The sequence below is a fragment of the Mercenaria mercenaria genome, chromosome 11 (genome assembly GCF_021730395.1).
Source record: "Mercenaria mercenaria strain notata chromosome 11, MADL_Memer_1, whole genome shotgun sequence".
Classification (NCBI taxonomy): Eukaryota; Metazoa; Mollusca; class Bivalvia; order Venerida; family Veneridae; genus Mercenaria; species Mercenaria mercenaria.
Genome location: NC_069371.1, coordinates 40,537,082 through 40,553,711, shown reverse-complemented (window position 1 = coordinate 40,553,711; position 16,630 = coordinate 40,537,082). Strand labels below are relative to the sequence as shown.

Here is a 16,630-nt window from a genome sequence, read left to right as displayed (position 1 = left end):
CGGCCAATTTCTATAAATGAATTGCCCGGGAACCAATTCCGCGGACGTCTGAACAGCCGTAAAAATAATTTTTAACAATATCGAGAAGTTTGGCTTTGTTTTCAAATAATTAATAAATAAATCGAGTAAAACTATAAATCTGAACAAGCTGATGCAAGAATCGGGCATTTTTAAAGCAAAAGAACCGAAACTTGCACGAAAACTTCCACGGCGTTCGATCGTACACCTGATCAATTTACGAGTTTCGGACGCTAAAATTTCGGATGAAAATTTTAAGGGGACTTTTTTTATAGCGCAGTTTGTACTTTATTTAGAAATGATTAAAAAAAATTGTAAGACACTCGTTTTACTAAAATGTTCTTTAAACTTTGCTTTTTATTCTAATTGTTTTGTTACTTTTGTAGTTTTGAAATTGAACTGAAATAAATGAAGTTGAATTTTAGTATTTGTTTTCATTCTTGTAGTTTATAATTCAGGTAAAATCTTTTTGCACCGGCACCAATGTTGGCTCCTCTTTGGCTCCAACTTTTGCCAAATGGCGAAAGTGTTGGCGACAGCTAAGAAATATCCAGAGCCACCCCTGTAAATCATAGTAATTTCTGTACTTCAGTACACTTGAAGAAAAATACAAAAAATGGAATAATCTTGTTTTTCTACATGCATACCAATCTTCATACATTTTAAAGATTTACCAAGTCTTTCTATCCTAAATAACATGCATATACTGGATAGTAACCAGACTGATGAGTTTTATTAAATAATTAGAGCTGCTTTTGAGAAAAGCACATGTCTCCAACAACTGCCTAATCATCTAAATAGTAAGACAGTCTTTATATACTGTTTACTCACTACAAATATACCTTTGAAGAGTAAAAAGGCTGATTTTGGGTAATTCAGGGGCCATATTTCTAAAGTGCCTTGGGTGATTTGGCTAGTTATTGTACTTGGCCGAGAACTTATGGTCAAACATATTTTGTTCAAATTTGGTGAAGATCAGATCAGAAATGTTCGACTAAGAGGGCGGACACAAGTAAAAAGGCCAATTTTCATTAACTCAAGGGCTATAATTCCAAAGTGCCTGGACCGATTTGGCTAGTTATCGAACCTGTCCGAGGACTTATAGTCAAAAACATTTTATTCAAGTTTGGTGAATATCGGATGAGAAATGTTCGACTTACAGCTCGGACAAAAGTAAAAAGGTAGATTTTCGAAGACTTATGGTCAAACATATTTTGTTCAAGTTTGGTGAAGATCGAATGAGAAATCTTTGACTTACAGTGCAGACAAGATTTGTGACACACACACAGACAGGAGCAAATCAATATGTCTCCCACATCACTGTGCGGTAAATTCAGAGGGAGACATAATAACATTTACTTTTTGCAAAATGTCCACCTACCCTCGAAACCTCATCCTCTAACTCGGCAGCTTTCTCCAGTGCTTCTGTTTTAGTTTCTGAGTCTTCTAGCAGTGCAGCAACATCAATCATGTTATCTAAGTACGCATGCACTTGAACAGACAATCTATCACTTTCAGTGTGCCGCAATTTCTGTAAGTTATAAAAGATTACAGATGTCAAATGATCAAAACCAAAAAGTTGTACTTTCAGTAGGGCGCTTTTTAAAATCCGTATTATCTTTGACTCTGAAATAAGTCTACAACTACAATGCCCTTTCCCTTTATCTTTAGTTTTGCAATTTGAAAATCCATCATCTAAGCTTTTTCTTACAGTAACTGATTGTATTTTCAACAACAGTTTAATAGATATTCTGGAATTTCTTTGAGTAACATCATGTTCTCCTCAAGTAAAAGGCAATTTCTTCACATGAAACTTGACCAGGGAGATGACTGTATCACCCACGTCTTTGATTATGAAAATACAGATTATGTCCCTACTAAGATGGGTAATGAAGATAGTTATCACTATTTTTAAAAAAATCTTACTGTACCAAGCAAGAATATAATCTTCACTTACCTCTAAATAGTCGTCCAGACCAATAATTGAGAATTCATGTTGTAAATGGACCCGAAAATTCATGTTCTCCACTGAGTGGACCACAATGTTCACAAACTGCATACACGCTACCTGTAAACAAATGTCATACATATATTTAAAAGGTAAACGAATGAACTAATAAATATCTTTTGACCCGAGTATTTTAAAAGAGCAAATGGATAAAGAGAAAGGAATATAGTAAGAAATTCAAATGGATAAAGAGAAAGGAATATAGAAAGAAATTCAAATGGATTAAAAGAACTTATCAATGAAGAGTATTTTAAAGAATTTTGCAGTGTCAGAAATTGTTTAGCATGGCAACAAGATTCATTCAATCTCAAACCAATACTATAGCTACAAAATAGTCACTGTTCATAGGTCTCCTTTTACCCTTCTTGGCAACTGAAAGAGTTAAACAGAAGTCAGCCTTTGTACAAAAAGTATTCACTTACCATGAAATCTATATGGAATTCTTCATAGTTTTTGAAATATTCCATCAGAGTTTCAAACCGATGTCTCTCTGCACAGACCTAAAACACAATGTAAACTGTTAAAATACATAGCTCATTGCAAATGAATGTATACCATCCTAATAGTGAAGACGAAAAAGAGACAAGCCAAGTGTCTCTATGACAAAATATTGAAAATTCAGCCATGTAAAAGAGAAGAATACTGTAACTTCTATGCCATGAAAACAAAAATATGAAAGACTTTGTAGCAGTACATTGTGTCAGTATCTTATAAATGTCAATTCTTCAACTTTTTAAATCAAGCTAGATTATTATCTAATTTCCAGAAACAAATCTTTTAGCAAAAGAGTATGTGTATGCATGTCTGAAAAGCACAAACAATATTTTTACGAGTTGTAATTAAATCTAAATGTGATATAGAAATAATTGTTTTCAAAATTCCGAGTATGTTTTACTTACTTCTTTGAAGTTATCGAAAGCAGAGAGTATAATTTCATGGCCACTACTGACCAAACATACAGCTGCCAGCAGCTCTAGTACCAACGCCTTTGTTCTGAAATAAGAAATTTATTACATGTATACTACTAACCAAACACAGCTACCGGCAGCTAGTACCAATGCCTTTGTTCTGAAATGAGGAATTTATTACATATATACTACTAATCAAACACACAGCTACCGGCAGCTAGAAGCATAGCCATTGTTCTAATGAAAACTGGTAATATATTAGGGCTGGGACGATTTCAGAATGTTGAAACCGGTTAATCATTTGTATGAAATCGAACCGAACCGGTTAATAGGCCGCCATATTGAAAATGCTGTTTTTTTCCTGATGATTGTCTTAAGGTACTTCCAGCAGCTGATTGCATTAGGAACTAAAGGACTTTACACATTTCCAAACAGTGTGATAATTAATAAGTTGTATGTTTGTGTATTTTATTTTACACATATCATGACACGCAAAGCAGAGACTACTATGTTCAATGTGTTTTAGCGGAAATATACTGCGGATCTAGGTGCAAGTCAAAGAAATGTTTAAAGATAAAGTAAGGTTCCTGATGTTTATTGTTTGATAGCGATTAGCGGTTTTGCAAAACTGAAACCGTTTCACCTAGTAATCGAATCATATCTGATTAACCAAGTAATCGTCCCAGTCCTATAATATATTACATGAACACTGCTGTATATCATATGAGAGAAAAAAGATGCACACAACTAAATGCAGATGTACATAAAACTTAAATAACAGGAGCTGTCGAAAAACAGTAACACTCAACTATTCAAAAGCCTTGCCCATGAGTAATGTTCATATCAAGTTTGAGGTTCACATTAAAAAAATCTTAAAACTGCTAACTGACAATCATATGCATCTGCACTGTGACAAAAAAGGTATATTTATATGTACAGACATGACAGAGTTCTAACAATGTTATTGAGAAATAAGTTTATCAAAACTGTAAATGGAAACCATATTACAATTCATCCTATTGTTTCGTTCTTTCATTTCCTTTTAACAACAGGTCTAACAACATCAGTGGAAAACTGTATAAAATTCTTACCTCATACTCCTATGGTTCAAACTTAATGCTATACAGTTTATGGCATGAGTGTGGGCTATCACAAGGTTAAAACCATACTGGAAAAAAAAAGAAAACATATTTCAGACACCATTAATCTCCACTGGACCAATTTAATAACGCTACATACTGTAAAATCATTTATATTGATGAGCGACCAATTTCCGTGGATATTGTGGTTCCATCAATTCATGAAATTAAATCTCCACAAACAAGCCAAGTTCCCTAGATTTTATCTTGGTAAGTAGTTATCCAAAATTTTGTATCACCAAGAAATGGCCATTTTTGTTTAAACCACCAAATTATATACCCTCGAAATTATATGATTCACAGTGCCATGAATTTAAGTCTGCAATAATTCTGACTCAGAAAGGGGAATCAGCTTACAATATCCTAGAATCAACATAATACTGAGATTTATAAACAGCTTCGCGCTTTAACCATTTTGGACATTTCAATCTACTATAAGAACAAAAAGATAAATCGTGGCATTTAATTTAGAAAATTGTTCAAGTCCAATAGGCAATATTTAGGAAAACACATTCCCAAATAGGATTCTGTATTTACGTTAGGCAAAGCACTAGGTTTGACGAGTGTTTCTCATCCCTGATAAAATATGCTGTTAATTCATGAATGAAAAAATTCATTTGAAACTTTCACCTCCCGTTTTCCTTTATTAGCATACCTCACTAAAATGCCGGTGTATAACTTCCATACATCAAATAATAAGATATTCTTGCTACTCCTCTCAAAAAACTGTCTCTACTTCTATTGGTCAAAATACTGCCATAGCACAGACAAGTTTTAACCGTCAGAGATAACAGGTACTTTTCGTGTCCTTCAAGCTACTACTATGTACGGTGGCTCAGTACACTGTACACTTGAATTAGCTGATCTTTTTTTTTTTGGAAAAAGTTCCTCAATTTTTTGTGAAAATTCAAAATTCTATTGTTTTCAGTACAATCAAACAAATATCACATTGCTAAGAGTGGGGCAGTAATACTGTCATCATTAAGAGAAATACTCTGCTTCACCTTGGTTGATAAAATTGTCTTTACACTGAAAATATTTCCTGCCCTGCTCAAACCAATAAGTGGCCTCGATTGTGTACCCTGTTTTCGCCTGTTACACTGATTTCGCCCAACTGGTTTCAGTCGGGTTCAATCCTGTGTATATGAGGCACATGCCGCATAACCCAGCTGAAACATCACAGCTCATTTCAGTGTACCGATCACGTGACAGGGATAGCTCAGTGCTGTATGAATCAAGCCCACCTAATGTGAGATTTATACTGTGATATCATTCAAATTCGTGGACATGAAATTTTCGTGGTTTTGTCAAAATTACTATTTCGTCCAAAGAATTTGTGGATTTCAAATTTTGAATCAGAATTTTACTTCATTAAGAAATAATTTTGAGAGTTATTCTCCCATAAGAGATTCACAGTATACTTTCCTCTTTAATAAGTTACCTGATGATTCATAATTGCACGTAGACACATAATACAGACATGGACATCATCCCGCGCCTCTCCCATATTTAATTTCTGAGAATATTTTGCAATACCCCTAGAGGCACTGATTGTATTGGAACGTTTCAAACTGCGCATGGACCCCTTTGCTAACCCTGTGTCCAGGCTCGAACTCTTCTCTCTATTCAGAAGCTGCTCCCTCCTGCAATGCAGTAAATAAACTTACGTAAGTATATATATTTGTCATCATGAATATCTGTTTTTTCTCCATTGGGATCAGTGCCTACCTTTGGCCCCAAATTGACCCAAGAACAAACAAAAGAAGAGGGCTATGATGGCTCTAGATCTCTCACTTGAGTTACACTGTTTGCTTGAACAGTTTTGGATGATATTGCAAGGAAAATGTCAGTGAAGTTATTTTGAAACAATCTTCGTAAAGGGTCAGCTGTTACTGACAATGAGATTTTTAAGGTTTCACTATAAGCATTATGGAAAAGTGACCATGTCCCCTAGTGACCATGTTTTTGACGAATCTGAATAATATGAACATATAGGATCATCAAAGGAACAATTGTGTAAAATTATTCTAAAATTGGGCCACATGTTTCTGATCAGAAGATTTTTAAAGTTTCCACAACATACATATAGGAAAAGCAACAAAACACTCTGGCGACCATGTTTTTTTGACAGATCGGAATTATTTGAACAATCTTAGTAGAGAGTCACAAGGACAATTTGTGTGGAATTACTTTAAAGATTCCACTATATGCATATTGAGAAAAGTGATCACACCCTTTGGTGGCCATGTTTTTTGATGAAGCAAAGTAATTTTGATGATCTTGGTAGATGGTTACAGATAGAGGTGCGCGGTATTACCGGTATACCGGTAACCGTGGTACCATCTTCCCGTGGTACAATACCGCGGTACCATCGGGGAATACCAGTATTTTATCAACATTATCCCTACTTCTGTTTATTTTTAATTTACATTGTCTATGTAGCCTACCGTAACAGCAAATGACACCATGCATGATTTTCCGATTTATATCTCTGGAATTCCCATGCTACTATTACTAGTTTCCAGAAATAACTAGAGCTATCACTAAAGGTGATGAATGTACCCCCAGCATGCACTGACACAGTACATTGCAATTTGACGCACACAAGATTGCATAATTTGTGGACTGTATGTATATAGACTGTATGTATACAGTATAGTAACAAAAAACAAAGTCCCATAACTATGCAGAATATTTATCTAAAAGAATGTAACATGCACCATGCACAACTAGGGTTGGTACTGATCACTTGTGTGAAGTTTCATTAAACTGTGTGTAAGGGTTTGGTAGATTAGGCACGCACAAGATTGCATAAGCAGACTGTATGTACATAGTATGTTAACAAGAAACAAAGTGCCATAACTCTGCAATTTTTGTCGCTGAAAGAACCTAACATGCCCCATGCACAACTACTGTTGTTACTGATCACTTGTGTGAAGTTTCATTAAATTGTGTCAAGGGGATGAGGAGAGATGGTGCGCACAAGATTGTGTCTATGTATATAGTATAGTAACAAAAAAACAAAGTCCCATAACTCTGCAAATTTTTTTTCTAAAAGAACCTTACATGCCCCATGCACAACTACTGTTGGTACTGATCACTTGTGTGAAGTTTCATTAAATTGTGTCAAGGGGATGAGGAGAGATGGTGCGCACAAGATTGTGTCTATGTATATAGTATAGTAACAAAAAAACAAAGTCCCATAACTCTGCAAATTTTTTTTCTAAAAGAACCTAACATGCCCCATGCACAACTACTGTTGGTACTGATCACTTGTGTGAAGTTTCATTAAATTCTGTCAAGGGGATAAGGAGAGATGGTGCGCACAAGATTGCGTCTACGGACAGACGGACAGACAGACAGACAAACAACCTGAAACCAGTATACCCCCCCTTACAACTTTGTTGTCGGGGGGTACAACCACCCAATGGTACAATTGAACATGCATGATCGACCGCGTGATCCCCAATCAAAACCTTCGAAAACCTCCGGATTATTCCGTATAGATCGATGACGTCATGGGCGCACTTGATTTTACTTTGAGTCTGGTAAATTCGGCGAGTCCCAACTTCTTGTTTAAATGATGATATCCCGGTATGTATTTGCATGTATTCAAAAAGAAATAAATAGTATCGAATAAGTTGAGTCGAAATTTATTATTTTTTGTTTGAAAACGATTTGATGAAGCCTTCATACTATTTGTAAACGTTACCAGTTTATCAAACGGGTGCACGAATCGAACTTCAAACAAGCGCGACCTATATACATGTGACCTAGTGCTTCCCAAGGGACAATATGGCGTCTTCCGACGAATAAACGCTGGTAAAAAATACTAAGGGTCATTAATGTGACTAGTCATTAGTGAAGTTATTATTCGAGTGTATTTTTTTTCTTTAATTCTATTCAAGTAACTAGTCTTCATTGTTGCTCATAATAAATTAAGTCTTTCTGAAAGTTTTTCAATATTTTTATAACCACTACCACAGATGTAAGTCTTACGATAAAAATGGTGGTATACCGTGGTAATTAGGAAAAAACCATGGTTTACTGCGGTATTTTTTTTCAAGGCCCTAGTTACAGAAAGACCATTTGTGGGAAATTATTTTAAATCAGGCCAGCAGTTTTTCACACAAGATTTTTAAAGTTTCCAATATAAATTCTAGGGAAATGTGACCACGTCCCCAGGTGGCCATGCTTTTTGATGAATCAGGATAATTTGAAAATCTTGGTAGAGGTCCAATAAGGACCAATTGTGTGAAATTATTTTAAAATCAGACCAGTGGTTTAGGAGGAGATGTCATTTTAAGGTTTTTCTATTTTTAGCTCAGGCAGCCCTTTTGTGCACCAAGCGGAACCGTTTGAATAGCTTTGGAAGAGGATCATCAAAGGAACATCTACACCAAGTTTCATCAACTTCCACCAAATGGTTTCAGAGGAGGAGATGTTGTTAAAAGAAAAGTGTGGACAGCCAGATGAAGGGACAGACAGTGAGTGATCAGAGTAGCCAACCTCAAGCACTACATGCTCAGGTAAGCTAAAAACACCACTGAATACAATCACGTTCATAAATCTTATGTGATAATAATATGACTATACAAATTATTACAAAAAGTGTGGCCACTGTCCTTACAGTAGTTATACCAAAGCTAATATGGCTTCATTCATTTTCAATTCTCTAATGAACGATAGGTTTGAGACCAATATGACATCAAAGTTTGTCATTTCGTGTAAGTCTTTAACCTGAATTTCTAAAATGGACTAGTCCATCATTCAATTTGAGCAGTACCACTTATTATTCAAAGGGGTGTTCCATGATCAGCCTGCACATCTTGGTCTGCACTGGTCGCAAAGGCAAAATCACTTGCCACCAGCAGGCTTAAGGTTAAATGAGCCGCGCCATGAGAAAACCAACATAGTGGCTTTGCGACCAGCATGGATCCAGACCAGCCTGCGCATCCGAGCAGTCTGGTCAGGATCCATGCTGTTCGCTTTCAAAGCCTATTGCAACTAGAGTTGTTACAGGAGTGACGAATTATACCCCCACAATATGGCCTTGTCACAGAACTAAGCCAACATCAAAGCTGAACTTGCTTGACCTTTGACTACTGACGTCAAAATCAATAGAGGTCATCTGCTGGTCATGATCAACCTCCCTATAAAGTTTCATGATCCTCGGCCCAAGCATTCTCAAGTTACTGTGACCTTGACCTGTGACCTGCGGACCTCAAAATCATTAGGGGTCATCTGCTGGTCATAACCAATCTCGCTATCAATTTTCATGATCCTAGGCTTAAACATTCTCAAGTTATCATCCGGAAACCGTTTAACTGTTTCGTGTTATTGTGACCTTGACCTTTGACCTACTAACCTCAAAGTCAAACATGACCTGTATTTAATCATGTTACACCTGTGTACAAAAATTTAAGATCCTAGACCCAAGCGTTCTCAAGTTATCATCTTGAAACCGTTCAACTGTTCCGAGTCACTGTGACCTTGACCTTTGACCTACAGACCTCAAAGTCGAACTTGACCTGTATTTCATGATGTTACATCTGTGTACCAAAAATTATGATCCTAGGCCCAAGTGTTCTCAAGTTATCATCCGGAAACCACTTAACTGTTCTGAGTCACTGTGACCTTGACCTTTGACCTACAGACCCCAAAGTCGAACTTGACCTGTATTTCATGATGTTACACCTGTGTAGCAAAATATATGATCATAGGCCCAAGCGTTCTCAAGTTATCATCCGGAAACCGTTTAACTGTTCAGGGTCACTGTGACCTTGATTTTTGACCTATGGACCCCAAATTCGAACTTGACCTGTATTTTCTGATGCTACACCTGTGTACCAAAAATTATTCAAATCAGTCAAGGCTTTCATGAGTTATCATCCGGAAACCACAAAAACCGACCGACCGCCAAGCTCACTCCTATATACCCCCCCAAACTTCGTTTTGTGGGGGTATAATTAGGGAAACTGTTAGCGAACAGCATGGATCCTGACCAGACTGCGCAGATGCGCTGGCTGGTCTGGATCCATGCTGGTCGCAAAGCCACTATGTTGGTTTTGTCATGGCGTGGCTCAAATGCATATTCGGAGAATGGATACAGAAGCTTGTATGACATACCTCATTACAACCTGAGTAAATGATAGATAGTCCACAAGGATATCCAGGCCCTGGTTTTCTTCACTGAGAAACTCTCTCACCCATCTGTAACATATACAAAAGTACAATTTTTATTTACACTTCAACCGCAGTTAGTATTAGCATGATCACATTTAAGTAAGGCATCATAAACACTGTTAGATAATTATTTTAACAACATTTTTCTTACTCTGTGTTATGCACAAGTGCTTTTATCACTCTCTATATAAATTACAGGTCAACAGTTTGTGTTACTGACTGGCTGTATTTCAACATTAAATTTTGCAGAACTTAAAAAGTCCAATACAGAAGAAAAAAATTATGAAAATTTATTTCTGACATCACATAATGAAACTTATTTAATGATTTCCCAGTCAATAGTTGAAATCATTGGCCCTTGACCATTAAAGTCTAGTTTTTGAGGACTGCAAAGCCATTCAGTAGGTGAACTGAATTAATTGTGGCCAAATATTTATCAAAAATAAATGGACCAATGTTATATATTCACAGCTTCTTCTAAAGATGGATCCTAATCAAACATGTGTAAATGAACACATCACATTTATTAAGTGGAACTGAGGTCTAATAGGCGAGTTGTTGGCCAGTTCATGACAATTAAAACCATGTCCCTTTCATAACATTGCATTTGCTTGAAATTGCAGAAAAGCAGATTTTGAAGGAAGTGGTCATTGAGGTATAAAAGAATAAAAGAAAGAAATGAAAACTACCGCAAAGTTTGTATCTTACTCTATGTGATTTGTTCGTAGAGATATTTCCAAGTCTCGCAAAACTTGTGTCGAACTTGTCTCACCGAGCATCTTTCTTTTCTACAAAATAAAAATCAAAATATTAAATGCATATTATTGGAATAGTTGTATTTTAGAAATATAAACATCCATTTCTTTAACCGTGTTATACCATTTTCACTTTTATTTACAAAATATAGAACATGACTGTTTTAAAAAATTACATTAGTCTATATTACCATAATTCAGACACTAACACAGATTCAACCAATTTTCATATCAGTATATAGCATATATATATTCTAAAAATGTTTTTGGAGAAAAACACCTTAATCTTATGAAAAATTGGAAACTGTAATACAAATTTCATAAAAGCACATAATCCTGGAATAATACAAGACATTAACTGTAACTATACCTGACCACTGAAATATATCGAAATTACTAAATTATGCTTTCATTTGCAAACATTGGCCAGCTAAAACTGGGGAAAAGTGTTTTGGGCAGTAGCAAGTGGGGTATTTCAGAACCGATCAGGTTTAAAGCCCTGCTCCACGGCTATTCAAATTCTTTTGTGTGTATGCAACCCATGATTATAATAGGAAACAATTAACGGCCACGTGCCACACTTAAGCACGCAAAACCACCGATATTTCATATAGAATTTTATATAAATTAGACTCTATTTTGACAGCCGTCACTGTACAAAGTCCGGATTTTCATGCTTCTTCAGTTACAATTCAAGGTTAAAAGGTAGGATGGGAGAAGAGCTTCAAACTTTATACTACCCTTAAATTTACTCAGTGATTTGGAAGTTCTCTCATGTATGCCTTTCACAAATTTTTAAAAACTTTTTCCGCCCTATGCAGAGAGAAAGTGTATTAAATACCCACAACTGCTGTGCCTTGCCTTGCTTACAAAAATGACAGGTGCATTTAGTCAAAGAGTTATTAACAAAGCATGTAACTTGTTTCTGTCATCACTTTTTCCCCAAAACAGAGGCTACCCAGGTATAGTTGTAGGAAATGTCTATCTTCCAAACTTACTGTTAATTACATAGTACAATTAACAAAAGAAACCGAATCAACTGAAAACAATACAGTGTTGTCTAGAAATTTCATATCAAGGTGGCGCATACAAAAAAAATGCATTGCAATGCAAATAGCATGTGAAGCACAAACAAAGGAATTTGTATGAAGCTTGCATGGAAATTAATAAAAACAAATGCAAATAAACTTTGGCATAAAACCAAACTATAAATTCTATGTTACCAGACATTTACAGCAAAATAAAGTTGTTTCTTGAAAGCAGAGCTGTTAATAAAAATTGCAGCAGTTTTTTTTAAATTATTAGAAACAATTGGACCTTTTCTTCAGCACACACTACACAATTTCCAAAAAGAAGCTCAGACGGATAGCATGGTGGAGTAAAAATCTCAAAATCTGCATATTTCGAAGAATATCTGATGTCAAAACAAACAATACAGACAATTCAATTAAACAAGAGTACCTTCCTTTTTGCAGGACCAACTGAAAGGTATGGCGAGTCAGACAGACAGACAAACATATACACATAATATACAATTTGTAGAACTGAAGTATAACCAGGTACCCAATTAAATGACGTACAGCCAAAAAAAAAAACTTTGGAAAAGTTGACTTTCTGAAAATGTTTTGCCCATCCATATGACAAATCAATGAAAAAGTATGCTTACAAGATAATCATTTAGGATTAGTCAGTTAAAAGTAAATACCAGTAATAATATATGAAATGACAGCCATAGGTTCATCATGCTCAGTCAACATACAGTCTATTAAATAAAGTTTGTATACTGAACATGTACAATTTGTGTAATTACTATGAATAAATTGAATGCAGTTTTAATTGAAATGTTAATTATGAATCAGAACATTTATTCGCCTCAAGATAATTATAGAAATGAATGAAAATCATGAATGTACTAAATGATCTATGAATAAAACGTATGCTAAAATGTGACTTTTGGTACGACTGACATGTCAACAGTCATGTACACCGTCTATTCTATTTCCTTACAATAGCTTACGAAACTGCAACTTCAAAACATCCATATTAAAGATTCAGACATGTTCAAAAACAGAAGCTTGCTCTTTCTAAACAACAGACACAATCAATCTGCCAGAGAAATACACACTTTGACAGCATTTCAAGCTTGCAACTCACAACTTCCCTTCTAATGCAAAACTGAGGTGCAGGAAGAATTACTTTACTGGAAGATAGCTTCCTAAAATCCTGACATGGTTTAATACAGAATTTTTCAGACAAATAAAGGCTGAAGGACCATTAACATCCAATCTAGTTCAGAAGAGCCAAGCAAATATATATTAATTAAGCATTCAATACTATCTAAAAATAGAAAAAAAGTAAAATTTATGACATTTTTCAACCTTTATCCATTGCACTGACTTTGAGAGTATAACAAACGCGGCTTATGGAATCAAAACAACAATATAACGATATACACATGAAAAAATGAAACCAATCAAAACTAAGTGACAGACCATGAATAAAAATCATCGGCAACATGTAGCTTTCGGTAATTAAAAACTGAAAAACGTATTAAATAGACAGGAAGCGAAACATTGAAATATTTACTATACTCCCACATCTTGCCAGCGGATACATTGTATGCATAATACACATCTGCTGTAAAGAACAAATTTTCTCCGCTAATTATAAATAACCGACAAACTTTAACAGCAATTGAGGATTTCCTAGTTGAAAACTTAAACAAGTGTACAGCATCAAGAGGCAGGAAAAAACACATGATTGGAGTTCGGAGGCTTGTTTTTCTATCATAATTATAAGAGATTACAGGCGAAATCAGTGCCACTTTTTCAACTGTTCAAAAGTATACCTGTACAATGGCAGGTATTAATGGCTTTATAATTTCTTCAAGACAGCACTGGCAAAAGCAGATAACAGTAAAAAACATAGGCAAAACAATTCATTTCTTCATGTTCGATAATAGAGGCCTCTTCAATTCCACTCTGCTGCAATCTTTGAAGTGGTAAAACACACTACACCTGCTTTGAGGATTTTTTCTCTCCCTTTTCAGACTGAAGAAATTGTATTAAGTGCACAATGTATCAGGCCTTTTTAAAAATGCCTCAAGAACCCAATAATCTGTTTTCAGTGCCTTAAAAAGGCCAATGAACATACATAAAGGTTACTGCTGGTGTTAAAAAAAAAATAAACGGTAAATGGTGAGGAAAATAAGGAAAAGAAATGAACAGGATAAAATCTATCTTCATCCTAAAAATGTTGCTGCTGATAATTCTTAAAATATTTTTATTTTTACTGCTGAGCATCATGTTCTACTTCTGAAAATATTATTTTACTACTGAACATCATGTTTTATCGCTGAAAATATTATTTTACTACTGAACATCATGTTTTATCGCTGAAAATATTATTTTACTACTGAACATCATGTTTTATTGCTGAAAATATTTGACCGTTATACTTCTATTTGGCAATAAATCATATAACAGCAACATTTGAAGAATAGGAACTGAAAAAAAACAGGTTAATAAGTTAGGAAATTATCATGTCACATGTTGATGGCACAGTGAAGATCTATTACATTTACATGCTAAATTTGGAATCATTTCTTTTGATTATGGTATTTCTATAATGAATAAGCATAACTGGACAAAAAAAGAAGACTTTTTACCAGATTCTATACAATGTGGCCAGCAACATGTTATTAAATGATGAGGAATTATGATACTGGATGTTACAATATATCAGTGCCTTGTGGCCTAAATTATGCATTCCAATTAAACTACACTTTCTACTTATTTCATTATAAACATTTTAAAAAGGCATTAAATTTTCTTACCACAAGACTTGATAACTGTGTGGTACATGTGTGTATAATTATATAATATTATATGATATAAATGACATGTGTATGTGTACAAAGTGATTTTATTATTACTTGACATAGAGCAAATTATATTGTGTAATACATGAAACAGTGGTGAAAAATCAAGACTAAAATCATGCAGCAGGTATTTCTACTCTGGGTGCTAATAAACTGATTTGTCTACACAATTAATATAATTGTAAAACACTAGGATAATTAAAGGTATGAACATTGCTACTTCTCCTGCAGGATGTTAGTTATTGAATGTTATATATCTAAGGCCATGCAAACTTGTGTCTTTGCTTCATGTCACATATTATATAAGGCTGCTTTCTGGGTCAAAGAAAAAGTCTTTCTTGTTTTATAGATGATATAACAAGAAAAAGCATAAATCTTTCAGTATATGAAAGTAAATCAAACAAACAAGAATGTTTTAAAAAATCTTGGAATTTTTTTTGTTGCCTTGGATTATTTTCCCAAGTGTAACACTAAACAAAGAATAAAAACTCCATAGCCTGAAGGATAACTTCCAGCATAAGATTCTTAAGAAGAACTATAATTTACTCAAATGCTCAAAGCCATCATTGAGGTACATCACTGTACTCCAGCTAAGAGTGTCACATAAAGGGAGGTAATAATTTCAGAATATATCATGTATAAATTCTTCATATTCACAAAGTATCTACAGTAATTAAATGTGTGTTAAATATTACTAGTCTACATACAAACAAAACCACCAAAACAACTTAAGTTTAATCTACTGTCTTGAAAACCTTTATAAGTAACATTAGTTAGATCATAAAACAGTACAGAAAATTCAGTGTAAGAAATCAACAAGAGCACCACCAAGCGGAGCAATATACACCCGAAGAGTTATATCAGAGGAGGATGGGAGTACTTGACTGTTGAAGCCCAAAGGACAAGAACAACAAAGGGAAGAAATTCAAAAGAAAATTCTAAGTCCACAAAAAATCCTTAAGTCATGACCTTGGCCTTGAAGCGAGCCATCCAGACCATGCGCTCTGCACGTCGTCTCGATGTGGTGAACATTTGTGTCAAGTCTCGTCGAAATCCTTCAAGTGGATGAAGAGTTACAGAGAGGACAAGAAATTGTTAATGGACAGACAGATGGACAGATGGATGGACAGACAGATACCGGGGGTATAACATAATACGTCCCTTAGGGCGTATAAAAATAGTAGAAAATGTATGTTTAGGAGATGCCATCCATCTCAAAAGCAAAGGAAAAAGTATGTTCAGAACAAGTGACATCCCTCTACATTATCGTATATTAAACATGGAATATTCAAGATGACCTCGATATAAAACATGGTATCAAGGTAATTTTCTTCTTCTTTGGAAACCTAAACTATCATAAACTCAAAATTACTTCATGAGGAAAAATAGCCCAAAATAAGTTCGCTTGTGCCTAGACTATTCATTTTTTTTTAAAAATTCATAATGCAGTAATTATGTCTTAGAGGCAAATTGGTGGCAGGGATATGCAAGTTTGTACTAAAGATTAAATTGCATATAAAATATTTTCTTCTTATATTATATATGATTTCTCAAACAGTCTGTGTTGCAGTACATTAAAGAGAAATTAGAATCCTTATTATACCATCTGCAAATGGTACAGACTAATAAACAGTGAAAGAGGTGTGTTTAACGACCAGTTCAGATGACCAAAATATTACCTGGTGAATTTAAGTAAATTCTACCAATATCAAATTGCAGTGATATATACCATGAAA

At 34.8% G+C, this 16,630-nt stretch overlaps 1 protein-coding gene across 3 annotated transcripts in view; it reads right to left on the bottom strand.

The window, feature by feature from the left end:
* Nucleotides 1-16,630, bottom strand: part of LOC123531387 (formin-like protein) — a 75,725-nt gene that overhangs the window by 27,590 nt on the left and 31,505 nt on the right. For 2 of the 3 annotated variants that reach the window (XM_053517225.1, XM_053517227.1), the window contains 8 exons: nt 10,968-11,047; nt 10,203-10,286; nt 5,515-5,716; nt 4,026-4,102; nt 2,926-3,019; nt 2,449-2,526; nt 1,976-2,086; nt 1,400-1,549 (listed from right to left, as the gene is read on the bottom strand). In XM_053517225.1, the coding sequence (XP_053373200.1) occupies nt 1,400-1,549; nt 1,976-2,086; nt 2,449-2,526; nt 2,926-3,019; nt 4,026-4,102; nt 5,515-5,716; nt 10,203-10,286; nt 10,968-11,047 (876 nt within the window). Of the gene's footprint in view, nt 1-1,399; nt 1,550-1,975; nt 2,087-2,448; nt 2,527-2,925; nt 3,020-4,025; nt 4,103-5,514; nt 5,717-10,202; nt 10,287-10,967; nt 11,048-14,849; nt 14,865-16,630 lie in introns of all 3 variants that reach the window. The other variant, XM_053517226.1, reaches the window with a different exon arrangement.